This window comes from Molossus molossus, unplaced genomic scaffold (genome assembly GCF_014108415.1).
Source record: "Molossus molossus isolate mMolMol1 unplaced genomic scaffold, mMolMol1.p scaffold_m16_p_19, whole genome shotgun sequence".
Classification (NCBI taxonomy): domain Eukaryota; kingdom Metazoa; phylum Chordata; class Mammalia; order Chiroptera; family Molossidae; genus Molossus; species Molossus molossus.
This window is the reverse complement of record NW_023425354.1, coordinates 54,380,987-54,401,415: the sequence shown is the minus strand read 5'-3', so window position 1 is coordinate 54,401,415 and position 20,429 is coordinate 54,380,987. Positions and strand designations below refer to the sequence as shown.

Below are 20,429 nucleotides of genomic sequence, written 5' to 3'. Positions count from 1 at the left end.
TGGTTGATGAACCAGGGACTAGGGCAAAAGAGGATGGGGGGACATCCTTCACACACAAAATCTGAAGTACGTGGACCCTGGCACACCGGTCTAAAAGGATGTAGGTGTCCCTGCCCAGGCAGTGATTCCCCCACGCTCTGAGCACACAGGGAAAACCTGGCATGGGTCTGGCATGGACATCCCTAGAAAGGGCACCAGGTCGGGAGGCCCCAGGCAGCCTCGCCGGCAGAGGGCAGCTCTCCTGAGGCAGCTCGGCTCCTACGGGCGGGAAGAGAAACGGAAGCTGGTATGGGCACCCCAACACGCGAGGGATGGAAAGTGAACAGACAGCGATCGAAGGCTGCATACCCGTAACAACAAAAACTCAAGTTGTGCTTTTCTTCTTTTTAAATATAATGGGGGGGGGGGGCGGAAGCACCATCAACTGTGAGAAAAAGAACAAAACATTAGAGTTAAACACTTTGGAATGTTAACAGATTATGAAGCTAACTCTCTAAAGAGTGTGGCTAGGCAGCTTAGTGAATTAATTGCTTATGAATTAAAAATAAATTATTATAAAATATATTTCTGTACATTTTACATACATATAATCTCTCAATATATAAGCCAAGTGGTCAGCCGGTGCCTTCAGTCCCAGCCAAAGTCGTGCCCGGTCATCTGGTAGAACTTGAGGTTGAAGGGCCGGTAGAAGTCGCGCAGTCTCTGCACCACCTCGCGGTCGATCTCGGGGTGGGTCCGGCCCTTGGTCTTGCCCAGGCAGTGGGGTTTGCTGCTGCCCTCGGCCTTCTTCAGGCAGGGGAAGCCCTTGGTCTTGTTGAAGTAGAAGTGCTTGTCGGTGATGATCCTCTTGAGGCCCAGGAAGTCCTGCACGCGGCCCAGCTCGCCGGCCGGGTCGCTGATGAGCCGCTCCCCGCTCACGAAGAGCATCTGGCCGATGGGGAAGTGGCGAAGCCAGTGCTCCAGGTGCTTGGCGTAGATGCCGATCTGGATGGCGCTCCACGACGTGTCGATGAGGCCCGCGGTTCTGTTTTTGAACGTCAAGCTCTCGAAGGTGGGGATGTCGGGCCGCTTGGAGAGCGTCTGCGTGTAGTCCGAGATGGCCCTGGTCACCGGGTCCCGCACCACCACGATGAGCTTGGTGTCCTTGGACATGGCCGAGATGCGCGCGGGGGCCTCCCGGGTGACGAAGTAACTGGGCGTCTTCTCCATGGTGATCTGCCCGTCCAGGGTTCTTGGCATCAGGTCCCTGAGGAACGAAAACAGACCAAACGGGGTCAGAAGGTGACGCCTCTCTGGCCACACTCTGAATGGCAATGCTCTAACCCAGGCTCCCTCCTCACGGGGTGGGGACAGTGGTAGACATATGAGCTGAGGGTACATTAATGTCCCATCTGAAGTTTGGAGACCGGGCACTATCTACCTGAAAAGTAAAGGCACCTTTTGAGAAGATAAAAGGAGTAAGATGCACATTTCTCTGTGACCCTCTCCTGGAGTCCTGCTTTTACAGGATCCCAAACATCTGCTGTCAGAACCAAAGGCCTTTGGCCTCTGGGTGTGTCCCTTTCCCAAAAAGCAGCGCCTGGGGCTCCCAGAGATTCCTCTGCCCAGAGCCCCCACTGGCCAGGCCTGGGCACTGTGCTATGGGGACGTGCCCCCGGCCCGCCAGCCGCACCGGCTTCAGCACGTGGCCACTGACAAAACCCTTCCCTCTGAAACGCAACCTGAAGGCCAAAATATTGGATGAAATCAGCTGAAGCATAAACTGATACAAACTAAGAAGAAATTCCCAAGGCATGACTTTAGAAGCTTCCAAAAATACTATAGATTCCATTAAAAATTTTTGAAAAGGACTTGCATGATATCTAATGCGGCAGTAATTTAAGCAAAAACATGCAGACAAAATGGTTACATCCGACACTAGATACAGACCATGACAACTGGACCAGAATCCAGCTTCGTGGTGGCAATTGGCACTAGAAAGGCTGTGCTCTCTGAGCCTCAGCAGCCTAACATGTGAAATGGGAATAATTCTACCGGCTTTATCCAGTTGTTGTGAGGTTTATAAAACCAGAGCAGTTTGGCTTAACAGAAATGTGGGCTTGGCAGGCAGACTGCCTAGGTTCAAATCCCAGCCCTGCCATGTATAAGCTGTGTTACCTTCAACAGCTTACTTAATCTTTCTGGGCTTCTTTTCCTTATCTGTAAAAATGAAGATGCTAATACCTACTTCATGTGAGTTTAATAAGAATTAAAATAATTTTGGGGGAGGGGGTTATCAGTGGGGGGAAAAGGAGAAACATCTGTAACAAAAATTAATTAATTAAATAAATAAAAAAAGTAAAAGCCTTAAAAAAAAGAATTAAAATAATTAATGATCATAACATGCTTTGACATGCCTGACAAATGGTGTATACTTAATATACAATCATTATTAGAGTGTTTAATACACAGTTTACAGCACATGGTAGGAGCAAAGTTGAACATGTGTGTGCGCAGGCTCACTGTATATACATCCAAAGGAGATGGGTTAACTAACTGGACACTCAATTTTAGTCACAAATGTACAATTTTTCCATTAGTTATGAGATTTCTGAATGATTCCTACCCGAGCCCAGGAATTTAAAGAAAAGAATTTCCACATCATTTTTGAGCAAATATTTACGTCTCAGCAGACATTCCAAACTTCCAGCTTGAAACGTCCACTGAGACCCAGCTCCTGTGTTGAGCACATGTGCGGAAATGGTGATAGAAACACTTTGCACCCACCAGCTGGGCCACTCCCCGGACGCACGCCTCCCCCGGCCAGCAGAGGAAGGTGCTTCCCCACGGAAGTCGGCCTGGGCCGGCCCGGGCTTTGGCTTAAGCTGGATTGACCCACTTTGCCCATTAGCCACTTAGATTAATGCAGCAGTGTCATCAGGCTAATGTGGAGGATTAAAGAGTCCAGACTCTCAACTTATTTTGCATTTCACTCAAAAGCAGGTCAATTCAGATCAAATCCAAGTGTTTTTCCCCATGTGAAGCCACCCGCAACTGCACAGTCTACAAGAGTTTAATATTCAGAATTAAAGTGCTGCCAGTCTATTGAAGGACACCCAGCCCCCTACGTTGTTCAGAGCCATTGCTGAGGGGTGGGTTTCAGTCTATCCTCAGAGGGTCCGTCGGACCCAGCATGGACTTTGGAAACCAAAGTTCTGACTCACAGCATTGATTAAGGTGTGTGACCCTGCCTAGGTCACGGGTCATTATCCTGTCTGTGCCTCAACTTTTCATCGGAACCATGAGAAAAATCATAGTGTCCCACCACGAAGTGTTTTCGATAGGACTGTGAACCTAACCTTGGTACCAAGCCCAGCAGCGAGTTGGTGCTTAGAAAATGTTCTCGATGATCTGTGGACGGGACCTTGGCAGGAAAGCAAGGAAGCAAGGTCACGCCCGGGTCCCTCAGGCGGCTCTGCCCTGCACACGGGCGATGGAGAGACAAAGGCGCAGGACACCAGGTTCTGCCCGCAGCCCACCTGGCTCCGGAACCCCCCAGAACCTCTGCCTGCCTCTCTTCAGCAGCATTAAGGAAAAGCCCGGCGGGGGCTGCACAAAATAGCTACGTGGGCAATTGTGAGTAAGAAACCACATCAGAGGACTGGTCCACGGACGTGGGAGAGCCTCACTAAGCCTCCATTCCGAAGGCAAAGCTGCTTCGGAGCTGTGGACAGATCCCCTGTGCCTGACTGCCTGCTAGCCACCCACGCCATTCTGGGTACCAGCTCCAGGGGACCCCTCTCCCCAGGACGGTCCGCGTTTGCACACAGATATCCAGAAGCACGCAGGGACCTCAGGACTTTTTCTTCTTATCATACTAACAGCCAAGGAGCCACTGCTGTGACATCAAGGCTTCTTGCCCTTGTCCACTACAGGCCTCATACCACTGTCCCCTGCGCACGCTTGGCTGCGACAATGAGCAGCTGAGGAGTGAGATGCACAGCGAGGTTTTCCACCATTTCAGTAAATGCCCCCTGAGCCCCTCTGCTGGCTTCCAGGGTGCTTCTGTGGCAGATGAGGTGGAACAGAATATACCACCCCAAACAGGCCTCTTTGGCATAAGGCTCATTTTAGACTGGTTATGTTTAAGAAATAACAGACACGAGAGAAGCTCTGAAAACCCAAGGAGACATTATCCTTTTGTAAGACATTTACATTTACAAGGGAAACGTCCACTGGTAAGGGCGCCCTTCTCTCTGTACCAGAAAGAACACGAGTACATCTTTAGAAATGTCCTCAGTGGAGAAGACATGGACTGAAATCGCACTGATAATCGTACCCTTGCTGACTGTCTTTTTCCTGCTCACTGCCCATAACTGGACTCCTCGCTCGCCCAACATCTTTCCTTTATCTTTAGCCAGAGATGGTCTTTAACTTGGTGGTTTGGCCATTTCAGGGAATTGCTCAGTTTCCCTGGGTCTCTCCCGTGTGTACAGGAGATATACATGTTAATAAACTTCTGTTTCTGCTTCTCCTGTTAATCTTTATTTTATTACCCAGGATCTCAGCCAGGAACTCAGAAGGGTCGAGGGGAAATTATTTTCCTCCCCTACACAGGCACCAGGCTCAGATGGAGCGGCATCTCCTGAGCACGCCCGTGGGAACACAGAACAGACTGAGAAGTGTGTGGACAGCTCCTGGCACAGAACCCTCTGGACAGCCATAGGCAAGCCCCCCCTTTCTCCTGGTCAGCAGCTCTTCTCCCAGCATCCCGAGCCCTGACCCTGGTCCTGGGGCAAACTCCTTCTTATTTGCTTCCCAGGTTCACTTCCTTTTCCCCTCCCTTCACTGGCCACACTCTCCTGTCCTCATACTCAAAATCTCTCTGAGCACAACAGTGGCTCAGAGAAGCAAGTCTGAGGACGTGGCCGAGGGCGAGACCACGCACGCACGTGGCCCTCCCGGCCCCGAGGAGCCTCCCGAGCGAGCCAGCAGGGAGGCCGCAGGTTAATTGAGCTGCTCATTATGAAAGCCAATTGCTCAAACGGATAGCCGTACCTAATAATTATCTAGGGCTCGGAGCTTGCAGAGGACTTTTGACAGACGGTATCTGATTCAATCCCTCCCAACAAGCCTTTGAGGTTGGTACTGCAGCCCCACTTACTCATGGGGAAGCTGAGGCTAACGAAGAGAGAGTGACTTGCTCAGCGGAGGTCACTGGCCTGCTTGGCAGCAGCTGGGGCTTAGAGTCAGCCCGTGGGATGCTTCCCCTCCCCTTTGCCACGACCCTTGCCCTCAACCTCTTGTGTTTTTTCTTAATATGAGGAAGAGCACACAGCACCACACACCTGCCCTCTCTTGAAATAGATACCTCTATTTTTTTCTCTTGTTCATAGAGTAGGACCTAAATAATAGGTATTTCAGTGCTAGAATCAGATGACTGCAATCCTAATTGTTCAAAACTGAGTCAGACCCAGAACAAGAGACCTCCTAGGTTCACACACTCCGGTGACTGTGTTCTATGGGGCCCGGGACCAGCACTCCCTGCAACGGCCTCCTCCCTCTCTACCAGGTGCACGGGAAGGGACGCCTGCTTGCTACCTGGCACAGATGACCAACGGGTGCTTGAGAAGCTGATGGGGCTGGACAGTACCTCTAGTGCAAGCCCGAGGAGGACACATGTTCCTTCATGAGAAGCATCCTTAGGACAAGCCTAGGCGATACTGACCAGCGGGGCAGGTGACACCCACGACGGAAAGCAAAAAAGCTCCCCCTTCTTCAGTGAGACCTACGGGGAGACGGGTTTGTCCCCCCACTGGGCCTGGGGATGACAAGCCCTGTGAACTACCAGGAACACATCTCTCAAAGAGCTGGGCCACAGAGCAGGCGCCTGAGAACCACGAGGCTTCGGAGGGGTGCTCAGGCGGTCAGAGTTCGAGGATACTCACACAAAAGTGGTGGCCCCTCTAGGCCGGGGGCCGCACCCCTGCTTGCACACTGGACTCACAGGGCGTTTGAACTGCGTGCCTGGGCCTCGCCCCAGACCAACTGAGTCAGGCCCGTGTGCATGCGGCCCCAGGTCAGATTCCCTTAGAGGACTCGGATGTGCGGCCGGGGCTGGAAATCATTACTCTGCGGACCTCCCAGGTACTTCAGTAGTCTATTCCGCTGATATCCACGGCCACTAGAGCCCATCATCGGGGAAGCAATTGAGAAAACAACATTACGAATGAGACCAAAAGTTGTTCAGCTAATCCAAGACCTATTTGAGTCAAAGGACGAGTGAAGTCTAGAGAGTAACGATCATGTTCTCTCAGCTGAAAGCAGACCAGGTCCCAGGTGAGTGAGGCGGACGCCAGGGGTCTAGAGGCGGCGGAGAACCAGTAACACCACCACACAGACCAAACGCAGTCAGTTCAATATGCGGAGAAGAAAAGGGTGCTTGTTGCCCTTAAACAGGAGTGTGGGTGCATGCGTACACACACACACACACACACACACACACACACACACAGAGCTATCAAATAAAGTACACATCGAGCTACCAGCAAAGCACAGTGAGGCGAACTGAAGGAACCCAAAGAAAGATAAGGCCATCTGTACTTTCGTGATAATGAAAGGTTCACAGATGCATCTAATTCTTTCATCATCAAAAGTGAGATAACATCAACATAAACAGAAGAACGGAAAACACAAGATGACGAGGAGTGTTAGCTTTAGATTATCTGATTGATGCTTCTGCCAAGGTCTGTGGCTTAAAATAAAACTAAATTCATTGTTTAAAAGATCCCATGAGCCTGGACAGTGTGGCTCAGTGGATTGAGGGTCGTCCCATGGACTGAGAGGTCCCAGTTCCATTCCCAGTCAGGGCACATGCGTGGGTTGCAGGCTCAATCCCCAGTAGGGGGCGTGCAGGAGACAGCCAATCTATGTTTCTCTCTCACATGGATGTTTCTCTCTCTCTCCCTTCTTCCCCTCTATCTAAAAAAAAAGTCAATGGGCCCTGGCCAGTTTGGCTTAGTGGTTAGAGTGTCAGCCTGTGGTCCAGAGAGACCCGGGTTCGGTTCCTGCTAAGGGCCCGTACCTTGGTTGCAGTTCATCCCTGTTCCTAGTTGGGTTGTGCGGAGGCAGCCACTTGATGTGTCCCTTACACGTCAATGTTTCTCTCTCTCTCTCCCTCCCCCTCTAACTGAAAAAAAAAAAAAAAAAAAAGGAAAAATGTCCTCCGGTGAGGATAAAAAAAAAAAAATCAATGGAAAAATATCCTTCGGTGAGGATTAAAAACTAAATAAAAAAAATTTTAAAGACCCCATGAAACTAAGATGAACTGATGTCGAAAATGCTCATTGGGCCCTTTTTGCCTTTTCTCACCTTGAGGCAGGGTGGACGAGGGGACTGGCCAGAGTCAGCCGGGGCGCACCTCCCTCCCTGGGCCTTTGCCCAACTGAAGTCAGCGCAGGAAGTGAGCCCGCGACCTGCGGAGTCAGACTTCTCTCTGGGGACTGGCTGTCACAGGGCTTCGGAGGAGCACAGTTTACAACTGAACTTCCCAAGTCTCCCGGGCCCTGACGTGTGACCACTGGAAGCAGAATATTAAATACAAACCTCAGGCCTGAACGAGTAGGAAATTCAAATGAACCAGAGAAGACGTAAAAAGCCCTGTAATTCTGCTGTTCTCCGGGAGTAAATGGGGTCTTAATTCTCTCTTTCTGCTTCTTTCTTCCCCTGGGCGGCAAGCCGGCTCCCTCGGCCCCGCAGGTGAACTCACTGTTCTGAACTGGCGGATCCCACGACAGGCACGAGGAAGACAGCTGAGCCGGGTACAGCCCAGCGCACCGCAGCCCGACAGATGCTGAGACATTTACACAGAACAGACCCTGCCCGGATGACCTGCCCAGGGGACAGAGCTGCCAGCCCCCTCCAACGGGGGAAACTGAACAGAGCCCAGGAACCTTGGGCTGCCCCTTTCCCTCCCACTTTGGGATAACCACTTCTTTGCTCGGTTGCAGAAATACCCCATGTTTTCTGGACTACAAAGATTTTTTTCTTTTTAAAAATCTAATTTTTAACCTCACACACTACTATAGTAAATGATGGTTTGGGGTATCCAGTTCTATGGATTTTGACAAGCGCAACGACTGGCGTGACCACCGCCGCAGTAGACATGGTCCAGTCAGCCCCAAGCCCTCCTTTGGGCTACTCCACCGAAGGGCTTCCGCCGAGCTACTGTCACAGGGCCAGGCTCCTTACCAATCGCCAGGGGCCGCCCAAGTCCTCGCTTTCAGGCTGTTTTGAGGAAAATATTGATTGAAATGAGAAGAACGATCAATAGAGACTTAGAAATTTTGACACAGAATGATTGACTGTTACGTAAAAGCAGAAGGACAAGTTGTTTTCCTGAAAGTCTCTGTTTGTCTCCGGCTTGCAGTTCTGCTTCTCCCTGGCGTGGTCCCTCGGCCACCTCCCGGACTTCCTAGGCCTCAGATCCGGGCCTGTAGCTCGGCAGGGGAGGTGCCCAGCCTGCCCAGCCCTGCAGCCCTGCAGCCCTGCCCGCTGGAGCGGGCTGCCCAGGCCCGGACAGCGCGGTGCACCTCCAGCTGCGTGCAGAGCCCACGTCCCCTCTGAGAACTCCAGCGGCCAGTGCCGCAGGGAGCATCTTCCCACACAGCAGAATCGGGGAGTCTAGGGGGTTATGTCCCTCCCCACCAGCACACACAGACAAACGAACAAAGCCACCAAACTTATTCCTAGCATCCACAGTCCCACCCGGGTTTAGGAAATCAGCATGCCCCTTAAAATGGGTAAAAACAACAACAAAAAAGTGCCCTTTATTTTTAAGGATCCTATAAACCTGATAAAACAAGTATCAGCAGCAAAACTCAAATACAGTGATACCTCGGTTCTCGAACGCCTCGGTTTTCGACCAAATCGGTATTCGACCAGGAGATTCGAGAAACTTTTGTCTCGGAATCCGAACAAATATTTGGAACTCGAACTTCCGAGATGAGCCGAGTTGAGCCGAATGGCGTTCATTCGGCCCAGCGCCCTTGCTCGCGTCATCAGTGTGAGTGCAGAGAGAGAGTCACGCTTTGTGGAGAGAGTCACGCTTTACACTGAATTTAACCCTTAGACATACTGTACACTTTTATTTCTTGTTGAGACATGTTTTTCTACATATTATATACAAATTAGGCCAGTAAATAGGCATTTTCTGGGGCTTGGAACGAATTAATCCAGTTTCCATTATTTCCTATTGGTTTCATTGCTTCGGTTCTCGAACAATTTGGTTCTCGACCGTCCTCCTGGAACGAATTATGTTCGAGAACCGAGGTATCACTGTACTGGAATCCCCAGGGATCAGGAGAAGGGGAGACAAACAGGCAGAGCACAGAGGACTTTGAGGCAGTGAGGCTGTTCTGTGCCATAACGGTGGACACGTGTCGCCACACGCGCCCTCAGAACGCAGCAGGAGCGAACTCTGGTGCACCCTGGCGACTCTGGGTGCAAGAGTGTCCGTGCTGCATTATAACAGATGTGCCCCTCTGGTGGGGTGCAGATGTGCGGAGGCTGGGCTTGTGCAAGGGCAGCGGGCACATGGGAAACCTCTGTCCTTCCTGCTCGATTTTGCTGTGAACCTGGACTACTCTAAAATACAATCTTCTCCACGAACTCGATTTCTCCTCGGGGAGAACGGCGTCTCGCGTCCTCGCCCCTCAGCCCCCTCAGCCCCCTCAGCCCGGGCCCCCACCAGCAGGGCACCGTTCCCACTCATCATCCCTTCACACTCAGCAGCTCCACCCCACACGGGCCCTACCCACTCACAGGAAGAGGAGTCTCCCTCCCAGGGAAAGTGGAATTTGTAAAGGTAGCATGTCTTAACCTGAGACATGCGGGACAAGGGACAAAATATCAAACTTTCTGCTTGAAAATGTAAAAAAGGAAAAAAAAGCCTTATTTGATGAAAGGACACCCTTGGGTTGGCCAGCTGACTATCTGGCAGAATTGGGGCCCCTCTGCCCCTCCCTCAGCCTCCCTTCCTTGGCACACAGGCCTCAGGAGCCATCCTGCCCGGTCCCTGTGGGAGAAAGTGACCACCAGGGGACAGAAGCCGGGGCTTTACTGTAGGCTCCTCATTAGCTGCGTGCCTCAGTCTCCCCAGCACAGGGAGGTCAAGAAAACCTGCTCAGCTGGCTAACTTGTGTGGACGAAAAAGGGGCCACATGCTTTCCTGACAAGCTCAGGGAGGCCTGCGTGGTGGCCTTGCAAACTCAGAGACCTAAAGTAACCACGCAGGATGGTCTGAAATGAAAACATTCTACCTACAAGCCCGTCAGGTGGGTAGCCATGTCCTAGGATAATACGTTCCTTGGCAAAGATCAATATTTACCTTCACTGAGTCCATGTATTTTTGCATCTACGATAACATGCCTTTGGAATGTCAGAGTAATCCCCTTTTTCCAGACCCCTCAGGACACGATTTCCTACCAGAGCGGGGCACCGAGAACCCCTCGTTATCTTGTTGCCCAAATATCATCTCCACGAGCTGTAAATGTTCGCGGTTAACCACCTGTACCCACCAATGTGAAAGACGCATGAGTCTCTCCGTTTTCCCCGTTCTCCAAGCTCAGAGACTTCCCCGCCGGCTCTCTCCTGCCTCCCTCATCTGCGGCAATGAAGTCCAGGTAGCTGGGCTCAGGCCTCGCCCTCGGACTGTAACGTATAGAACAAGCCGCAGTACTGCCTTCTCAGGAGCATGTTCTCAACCCACCGGGAGTTTGCTTCCCAGCAACTGTCATGAGCTTGGCTCTAATAAACCCATGAACATTCTCTACAGGTCTGGACGCGTCTCGTGTGGACACGTGAAAGGGTGGAAAGGGAAGCCGGGGGACGCAGAAAGGAGGTGACTCGGAGCAGATGTGCCGTGAAGGGGAGGTGATGCTTCCAAGAGGAGGAGTGGGCAGCTGGCAGACCCGTCCTAGAGGAGCCAGGCAGTGTGGGAGGGGCGTCTCCTCCAGGTGCTGGGGTTGGTACTCCAGGCCTGAATTAGAGCATTTTCAAAAGAAAATTCAGGCGGAAAAGAGCAGGCGACCTCTCCTTACCTCCTGTGAAGGCCAGTTACCAACCCTGTCTGCATCCCCCAAAACTCCTGGCTGTGGCTCTGCCTCATGACTTTGCAAATGACAGTGGCCTTCGGGAGTCAGAAAGACAAAAGCTACAGCCTGTTCTCTCTCCTTCTCCCACAGGATGAGACTCCCAGGGACAAGAAAGAAACTTTTCCTGGGAAACATGACCGTGGGCCAGGCAGAAGCCCCAGCCCGTCCCGAGAGCTGTAACTGGAACAGTAAGTTGTAACCCTGGGAAGTTTCTTCTTTAAAGCAGCTCTCTCCCGGGGGAGGCCGAGGGGGAGGGAGGAAGAGGTATCAGCACAGCCCTTCTTATCTGGAACCTCCTTCCTTTGTAGGAAGGCTCAGATCTGCCCGGTTCGGAGCTCCTCTTCAAAGGGCTACATCTCCATCAATAATTATCTCCATTTGGGGAAGATGTTTGCATATCAAAGAACTCCTTTGGGAGGGCTTAAAATAATTTAAAATGAAATTATAAATAGTCTTCTCAACATCTCTCTGGTCTTGAAGCTGGAATAGCAGGGCTACTGGAAGTGATGTCATCATTCATGAAAACTTTACAGAGTCCCCCCGCCCCTTTTTTAAGGTAATGGGTAGGAATGATGGAAAATCACAAAAGATGGGTTCCCCCAGGCCTCCTCCTCTTCCAACCCTCCCTTCTTCCTCCACTCCCAGCCCCCAGCCTCCAACACAAGGATTTGGCCTCCATTGTCCTAGAATTTCAATACTGCTCAGAAAATGAAAAGCCTTTGAATGCCATAAGGGGGCGGGGCACAAAAGAGCATCTTGCTCCTCTGGGTCAACTCAAGATTCCTTTCATTTTGGCAGAATCCTCTGTTATAGACCCTGCTTCACAAAGGCCTGAGTTCCTGTTCCTGGCAGGGGCTGGGGGGAGGGGTGGGGGGCAGGATGGAGGGAGGGTTTCAATTAAAAGCTAATAGCCTTTTGTGTATGAGCTCTCTGGGGCCTTGCTCATGTTTATTGAACATCGCTGTGTGCCAGGACAAATCAGTGAAATCAGGGTAATCTGTGTCCGCTTCCTGAAAAAAAAAAAAAATTTTTTTTTTTGATCATAAGAAAAAAAAAGAAAAAGGTTTTCTGAGAAGCTGACTTTAGAAAGTAAAATCAGCCCTGCCATTGGGCAGAGGGGGTTGGGCAGAGGACCCAGGAATAAGGAGAATGGGCATCAGACTCCAGCTGCAGAGGGGCTGGCGCTGAGCAGTTCCGCTCCCGCTCTGTGGACCGGCCCCTCTGTCTCTGGTCAGTGCCGGCTGCCCGTCAGGTCAGAACAGGCTTCTTTTCCCTGGGGACGGTGGGCGCCCCCGCTCCGTGCAGGTTACTTCCCTGGCAAAAAAGGGTCAGCCCCTCCCCCCCACAGCTGCAGCCTGCACGTCCCTGTGCTCCTGCAGTGTCCTCCCGGCCCCAGCTCCATCCCAAGAAAAGCTGCCTCTCTCCAGTGCCCTGGGTAACTCGGCACAAATGTTTGTAAACAGGCCTCGACTCAAGGGCTGCTGAACCGCTCAGCACAGCCCGTCAACACTGAGTGAATGGAAACCACTGCAGGGAAGCCAGGGAGGGGTGCAGGCGCTTCCCGGTCCCGTCCGAGCAGGCCAGTGGGCGCTGAGCAGGGACGCGGCGGGCTCTGGTTCCTGGCCTGCCTCTGACAAGAGCCTGAGACCGTGGACAAACACTCAAACCTTTGAACTCGGTTTCCCTGCGTGAGAAAAGTAATGTATTGGTTTAAAAGGGTGTCCTTCAGCTCTAAAATTCTGTAAGATGACCTTTACCATCTCCACCCTGCCACTCACCCTTTCCCCTCCTCCTTCCGCCGGCAGCAGTCTGGCACTAGGTGGCAGATTGAAGTGGAACCTCTATAAATATTTGAAGATTGAATATGTACAAACTGTATCTCAAAGGCATTGGTATAGGCCAACCCCAAGAGCATTTCAGACCCAGATCAATGTCAAGCGTACCCGAGAACCATACACCCATTTGGTGGGCAGAAAGAAAAGTGGGTCGGTCAGTCTGTGTGGCCTTGGGCAAGTACCTGACACCTGTGAGCTGCCTGTCCTCATCTGCTAAATGGAGATCATTTGTCCTGCCTATTTTACCAAAAAAAAAAAAAATTCACCTTCAAATTTGAAGGCGAATACAGCAAAACCCTACGTCAGAGTAGGGTGGGACGAAGCCACGGACATGGCCTCCGTTCCCTCCTCGGACGTACGGCTCTCGATGCTGGCACTGTTTCTAGGGGAGCACTGCTGAGGAAAAGGCAACACCCAGTGGTTCTCGAATCCAAAGGCTCGTGTGAAAACAAGTGTTTGAAAGGTCTCGGTTTCCTGAAATTCTTCCCTGGTGCTGTGAAGAATCCCATATCTGGACCTTTCTTCTTAGTACCCTGGCAGGACACTGGAGACGACGAAAACTGAACTCCTTTCCTGGGGGCATCACCGAACGAATGTGACGATCCAAGTACAGGGACTGAGCAAAAATACTTCCCCTCCCACCTTCTGAGTTCCGGATGGGCTACTAGTCAAGTGAACGGAGACAGACGAACGCAGGAAAGTGTGCAAAGCTTATTGCAGAGAACATGCCGGTGATGTCGTAGACGTGAGACCCAGAGAGGCGCCGGGCAGCTGAGGTTTAACGTGCCATATGGACAAAGGAGAAGGGGGACAGTGATGGGATTTCAGAAGGCAAGGACATTTACAGGTAGCCAAGAAGAAGAGACCACGTGTGGCAGCAAACTCTCGCTAGGCAAATCAGAAACAAGGGGCAGACACAGTGGGTGGAGGGTTAGGTGGGGGAGGGGGGCTAAAGGAAACGGAGCTGCCAGGCGCCGGGAGCCTTCCTGAGGTATGTCAAGACCCCCCTCCTGGAACAGGCCTTTCCCATCTGAACCTCTTGGGCAGAAGTCGGGGGGCGGGGTAAACGTTCTTTCCGAGTGTTTTGTTTCTTAATACCCAGCTTAGAAATCAACACCCCAACAGGCACAGTGTGGGGGCTATCAAAGTCGGGTCCCCTTTACAAGCCCAGAGAAATGGGAAATGAGGCAGCCTTGAACACAGACAGCCTGCTTGGGAGGATTCTTTCCTCTTTACCATGGCAGAGGGTAGGTTTTACAAGGAGCAGAACAGCCCAGTCGGGGGAGGAGGTCCACCCCAGGCTGATGAAGAGACAACCCAACTGCGGAAACCAGACCCCGCGGTGAAGACCCGATACCATCGCTCGTCTTCCTGACTCCCAACTGCAGGGCCTGCCGCTGGAGAAAAGAATTTCCCAGTCAACTCTTGACTTGAGTCCAAGATAATGGCTCCATCCTGCTCCTCACTTCCCTTCTCCCCGACAAACAACCACGTTTTATGATTATCAACTGAAAACAGCATAAAGTAAATTAGGTCAATAAAAATCTTGAGACAGAAGTTTGAGTTAAGCTGAAACAAAGGGGAATGAGTGCAAATAAGCTTCTCTTATCACCGACTTTAAATAGCTCAGGAACATTTAGAGAAGAAAGGAAGCACTTTCCACCCAGAAAGAACACCCCAGGGAGCATATAAGTGTGGAGACACTGCGAGGAGGCAAAATTGCTGCTTCTTATCTTGCACCCCTTTCTTCATCAGCACTTACTTCTTCCCGGTTGGCTTGACCTCGTGTTTGAAGCCGACCAAAAGGTGTCTTAAGAAAACAAGCAACACGGTGATGCCAATGGAAATGTTACGAACATCCATCAAAGTCACCCCCCTACTAACCCTTTTTGGAATTCTCAGCTTGGGAAGTAATGGAAGCTTCTCAGAGTACATTTTCAGCAAGAGAAACAGGAGTCTAACTTCCCCAGGTTTTCGTTCATTCATTGTACGGTCAACCATTTTTTATAAAAACGATAAATTTGCACCAGATTGTTTTACAGAGTACTACTGGACTTGTATATTTCATGCCCAAAGACAGAAGAGGTGGAAAGTGTTGGAGGCTGAAGCGAAGGTCAGCTGTTCTGGATTGAGGACATCTGTCATCATTCCTTACCTGCTGTGAGAACTCTTCGGTGGATGATGCTACCCGACGGGCGAGTCTTACAATTTCCAGCAATTCTTCCATGCTTTAGACAAAGCGTTCCCTCCCACCACAACTCCCACGAGGGAACAAAACTGTAAGAATCAAGGGGATCAGATAACTAAATGGTCAGTCAGAGAGCTGCTCAGAATTACAAGTAAGATTAGCCTTTTACCCTGTATTAGCCCCAATGAAAAACTAACCCTGTAACTATTTTTAAGCCTAATGACGACTTCTAAGAACAAAATATTTGGTTGAAGGGTACCGCCTTCTGTGTTTTGTTTTCTATTTGTTTGCACTGTGACTTTTAAAGATTTTCATCTTCAAAAGAAATACAAGAAACACGGCAAAGCAGCAAGCATAGGAAGCACTTGAAAATATGTGCTGAATGAAGACATAACGGAGTGAATGAAAGGGAACGAGGGAGCGGTGCTCAGCGCTAATGGCTAGAGGTCACAGTGCAACTATGCAAAGAGAATTGGGGGCAGCCTGGAACTATAAATTGCCATTCAGGCCGGGTTTGAAAATAGCGATGATCTCAGTATCCCGACGCCCAAACGAGTTGATTCTACAGCAACATTTATGTCTCATCATACCCATTACACTAAGTGAAACAATTACATTAGGAGGCCCTGCCCATAAAGAAGGTCTTGAACCTGAATTCGAAGCTAAAGCCAAGAACAAGCAGGGCACAGACCAGTGTTCCTTATTTCTCCTGCGGGTCAGGAGCAAGCTGTGGTGTCGCTCCCGGTGAACCCTGGCCGCCCCACCCCTGGTGGCCGGTAACAAACCCTCCCCTCTCTTCAAACTAATAAGTGGTTGCAGTTAATAATAATGAGAAAATGACTTTAATTAGCTGATTTATATTAATTGTTATTTTAGTTTTTATTTTGTTGTAATTATTATTGAAATTTATTTGCATTCCCAGGCATCCATCAAGTGATGACGGGTTAAGGTACGCCCAAGCCTCTCTCACAGGAAGCAAGAAGAAAGCTGACTACAAATGTAAATGCATATTCATCATGAATGACCAAGGAATCAGTGATATGACAGTAAATATTGGTACAGGGATAATTCTGGCCCTGGCCAGTTTGGCTCAGCGGTTAGAGCGTCGGCCTGCGGTCCCGAGAGACCCGGGTTTGGTTGCCGCTAAGGGCATGTACCTCGGTTGCAGTTTGTCCTCGGCCCTGGTTGGTCGTGCGGGTGGCAGCCACTCGATGTGTCCCTTTCACGTCGATGTTTCTCTCTCTCTCTCTGCCTGCTACTCTACCTAAACAAAAAAATGGAAAAATGTCCTTGGGTGAGGATTGAAAAAACAAAAAAAGGAATAAATTCTGCACACAGGAAGTTTACCAGTAGATGGTGTATACTTGGTCCAAAGTGAGATCTGTGGAAAAGAAGCACCTGGAAGCTATGTCCTCTGAGACCATCGAAGCCTCCTTGAGCCAGTGCTAAGGACAGGTGGAAATGAAGAAGGACAAAATATACCTCGGTTTAGAAATATAAGGCAATGATGGAGCTGTTTAGCCTGGACTAAAGTTGGTTGGCTGTTTTTAAAGAAATAGTGGGCAATACTGGAAAGATAGAAAACAAGCTGGGGTAGCCCCATCCACACTGCCCCGCCCTCCACCCACTGCTTCCCCAGGCGTCCTTCTGAAAGCGACGTCCAGAAGCCAAATCTGCACCCCGCTCACAATGCTGAGCATGCCGCTGACGTGAATGCTAAGCCCCCCCCCACCCCGTGTCACTGCTCCCCCACCTCAGCTTCACCCTGCTGTGGACAGGTTCCTGAAATTCCTCCAACGGGCCATGAAACGTCCTGCCTACCCACCCCCCCCCATGGACTTCCCTCCTATAACCTTCCTTCCAGCCCTCCACCTAACAAACGTCTACGATCCTCATCCCCTCCTCAGCCTGGGTTAGCAGTCCTTGCTCCCTTCTCACGACCACCTTTTACATGCTCCCTGTGCATGGAACACGCACACGCACACACGCACAGCATGAGCACTACCTTTATCAGTCTGCTGTTACACTTTGAGGACTGGATTGTGTCTCATTTGCACTGTGGCAAAAAATAAACGATTGTTAGATGAATACAGGGTGAATGAATAAGTGAAAAATGCAAGACGATTTGAATTTGGTCTCAGAGGCAATGAGATGCACATTCGAATGGAAGAGGTGAATGGCACGAAAACCTATTAGGAGTTGGGGAGACAGTGCTTCCCAGCAGCAGAGACGAAACAGATCTGGGCTTTTAGCTGATTATAAACTTCATGAGCCTACTGAAGACCGAGGTAAGAAAACATAAAGAAATTCACTAGGTGTCTCCAGCGGAAACCCATGCATTGTGGAAAGCAGGCCCTTCTGGTTATCTGACTCCAGCCTTTTATTGCCTTTGAGATATTTTGGAACTCTGTAAATTATAGATAAAGTAGCAAATGCAATAACATTCTTGACCAGAGGCATGCAAATAAATGCTTTTGGGTGGAAATGCCGTCGATTTGGCCTCCACCTCCGTCACATGCCCCCGCCTCTTTATGTTCCCCCCGAATTCCTTTACTCCACAGAAACCTGTGCTCTGTTCTGACTTCTCCTTTGAACCAATGGTTCTCCCATTAACAGTGAGTGACATAAAATCCCTAATATGCTCATTAAGGAAACACCATCCTTACCATCGTATCAGGATGAGAGTCTTAATTTTACTGTTTTTGGAACATGATCCTTTACCAACGGGGCTGGATGAGCTGCGTGGTAACTGGAAGGCGCTCTCCACGCAGGGCCATGAGCCCAGGGCACCCTCTCCCTGCGAACCCTGCACCTCAGAGCCAGAGCAGCGACGCTCTCCGGGGGCCGTGTTCCTGATGCGTGACCGAGGCTTGTCTTTCCGCGAAGGCTGCCGGGAAGCTGAGGGTTGTGGCCGCCCATGTGCGAGCCATTGCTCAGGCCAATCCCTGGCTCCAGCTCACAGTTCCACTGTCCACTGTCTTCTTTGACACTCACATTTGACGTCTGTGGCCCTTTGGGTATCCTTTAAAAACCACCCTAGGTACCTTTTCAGAAAGGCGGCTACAAAATCAGTGCCATCTGGAAAAGCAATCAGGAGGGACAATGACTGAACGGCTACTTTCAAAAACATTTCGAAGGAAGGGAGAAAGCACCACTGGTCGCAGGTTACAGGGGGACAGAAGCCGGAGCAGGGACCACCTTCCGTTTCTCAGCCAGGTGGATTGCGGGCGTGACACTAATGTGTTCTGACATGGGCCACATACGTTTTCAGTAGCTGTCCACAGTGTCCCGGGCGGAGGTCAGCAGCAGAATTTAGGTGCTCATCCAAGAGATGTTGGAAACACACAGAGATTGCGGTTTTGGTGTCCATGGGTGCAAACAGAAACCGAGGGAACAGGAGCATCGGATCCTCGGTGAGAAAAGGTTCCCTGGGCTGGAAAAGCCAACGGGATCAGCCTGGGGGGGGGGGGCGGGGGGGCCGCCGGAGGCAGGGTGCCAAGAAGAATGTCTGCCTCTCCCTCAGATACTCGGTGGGCATTCTCCACTCAGTGACAAAGACAAATAGAGATCTTAAGCTGCTACTTCCCCAAATGAGTCCACTCCCAAGTCCTGGGGCTGGGAACACACAGCCTAAGCCCCTGAGCAAACAGCCTGCAAAGGAGAGAACAGGGCTGCCTCTCTGCTGCCCCGTCAGCAGCCTGGGGAAATCAGCTCTGACCCTGCAGGACAGTTCTCCTGAGTCTGGGCACACAGGCTCGACTGTCAGGTGAGGCAGGCGGGAAAACCAGGTAACAAGCAGGAATGCAATCGATTGGCTGTTGGAGACTTTGGGAAGCTTGTGTGCACATGATCTCAGGGTGTCGCCGTGAAAGCATCTGGAATTTCAAGACATGTCTCTCTAGGAGGCAAATTCGTGTCTGTCCAAGGAAAGACCCCTTCCCTGGGCCCCCTCTTTCTCCTCACGTTCAGAAGAGAAGTGGGACTGTTTAAATATCACAACAGACTGTTACCCTTGCTGACTGCAAAACAGGCATGAAATCCCATAACAGAGCAGAGCGGTGCCCTTCTGCTTTTAGGGATAGTGGAGAATCTGAGAGGGGACACAAAGTCAGAGTTAGGGTTAGGGTTGGGTTGGGGTTGGGTTAGGGTTGGGTTGGGGTTGGGGTTAGGGTTGGGTTAGGGTTGCGTTGGGGTTGGGGTTAGGGTTGGGTTGTGGTTAGTGTTGGGGTTGGCATTAGGGTTTGGTTAGGGTTGAAATGGGATTGGGGTTAGGTTTGGTTGGGGTTAGGGTTTGGTTAGGGTTGGGTTAGTGTTGGGATGGTGTTGGGGTTAGGGTTTGGTTAAGGTTGGGTTAGGCTTGTGTTGGGGTTGATGTTAGGGTTAGGGTTGGAGTTCCGGTTAGGTTTCAGTTTTGTTGGGGTTGGGGTTGGGCTGGCATTAGGGTTTGGTTAGGTTTGGGATGGGGTTGGGGTTAGGATTTGGTTGGGGTTAAGGTTAGGGTTGGGGATGGCGTTAGGCTTGGGTTGGGGTTGGTGTTAGGGTTAGGGTTAGGGTTGGGGTTGGCATTGGCATTTGGGCTGGGTGGCTTCGTGCTGCAAACTCACCCAGAGCCCCGCAGCACTCCGCCCCCCCAGGCATCAGGCTCTCCCGGCCTGATGGTTCCTTCGGCGGCCAGAGCAGAGCAATCAGGCATTCTGCATCCCCAGAGGGGGCAGCATCACGTGTAGGCCCCTTGCGCTCTGCTCACCAACAATAAACGCTTTGCCTGAGCTACCTGCCAACAGGACACCCTGTCTGTTGTTTAAGGCCTGAACTAATGAGCAGGCTCAGTAATGGGCTGCATGTGGTCTGGCGAAGCCACAAACCCTCGCTGCTACGTACTCCACGTCCACGCCACAGGAAAAGAGCTGCCTCTGGTAGAGAATCGGTGGGCTCCCCTCGTATCGAAAGGTGGTCTGCTCTCTTCTTTGGGCAGAATGACATCAATTCTAAGATCTTTCCAACACTTTATCCACAAGAAAGTCGTGAACTTCCACGAGCTCACGGGCTCACTGTACTGAGACTTCCACCTTCCCTCCCTTTCTGATAAACTAAAACAAGGTTTGGCTTTTAATTAATTTGGGGGATTATATAGAGTATAATTATACTGAAATAAACATACTTATATGTATCATATAAACATATACGTGGAGAGAGTTTAACTTAGAACGTAGGAACTAAATCTCTCACTGTCTCTGCACTTGTGTCCTTATACCTTCAGTTCAGCTCCATTTC

General features: G+C 50.8%; 1 protein-coding gene across 1 annotated transcript in view; it reads right to left on the bottom strand.

The window, feature by feature from the left end:
- Nucleotides 1-409: 409 nt before the first annotated feature.
- LOC118634536 (heparan sulfate glucosamine 3-O-sulfotransferase 3B1) overlaps nucleotides 410-20,429 on the bottom strand; it is a 38,546-nt gene continuing 18,526 nt past the window's right edge. The window contains exon 2 of the mRNA XM_036269128.1: nucleotides 410-1,246. Coding sequence (XP_036125021.1) covers nucleotides 628-1,246 — 619 coding nt within the window. The 3' untranslated portion in view covers nucleotides 410-627. The remainder of the gene's footprint in view (nucleotides 1,247-20,429) is intronic.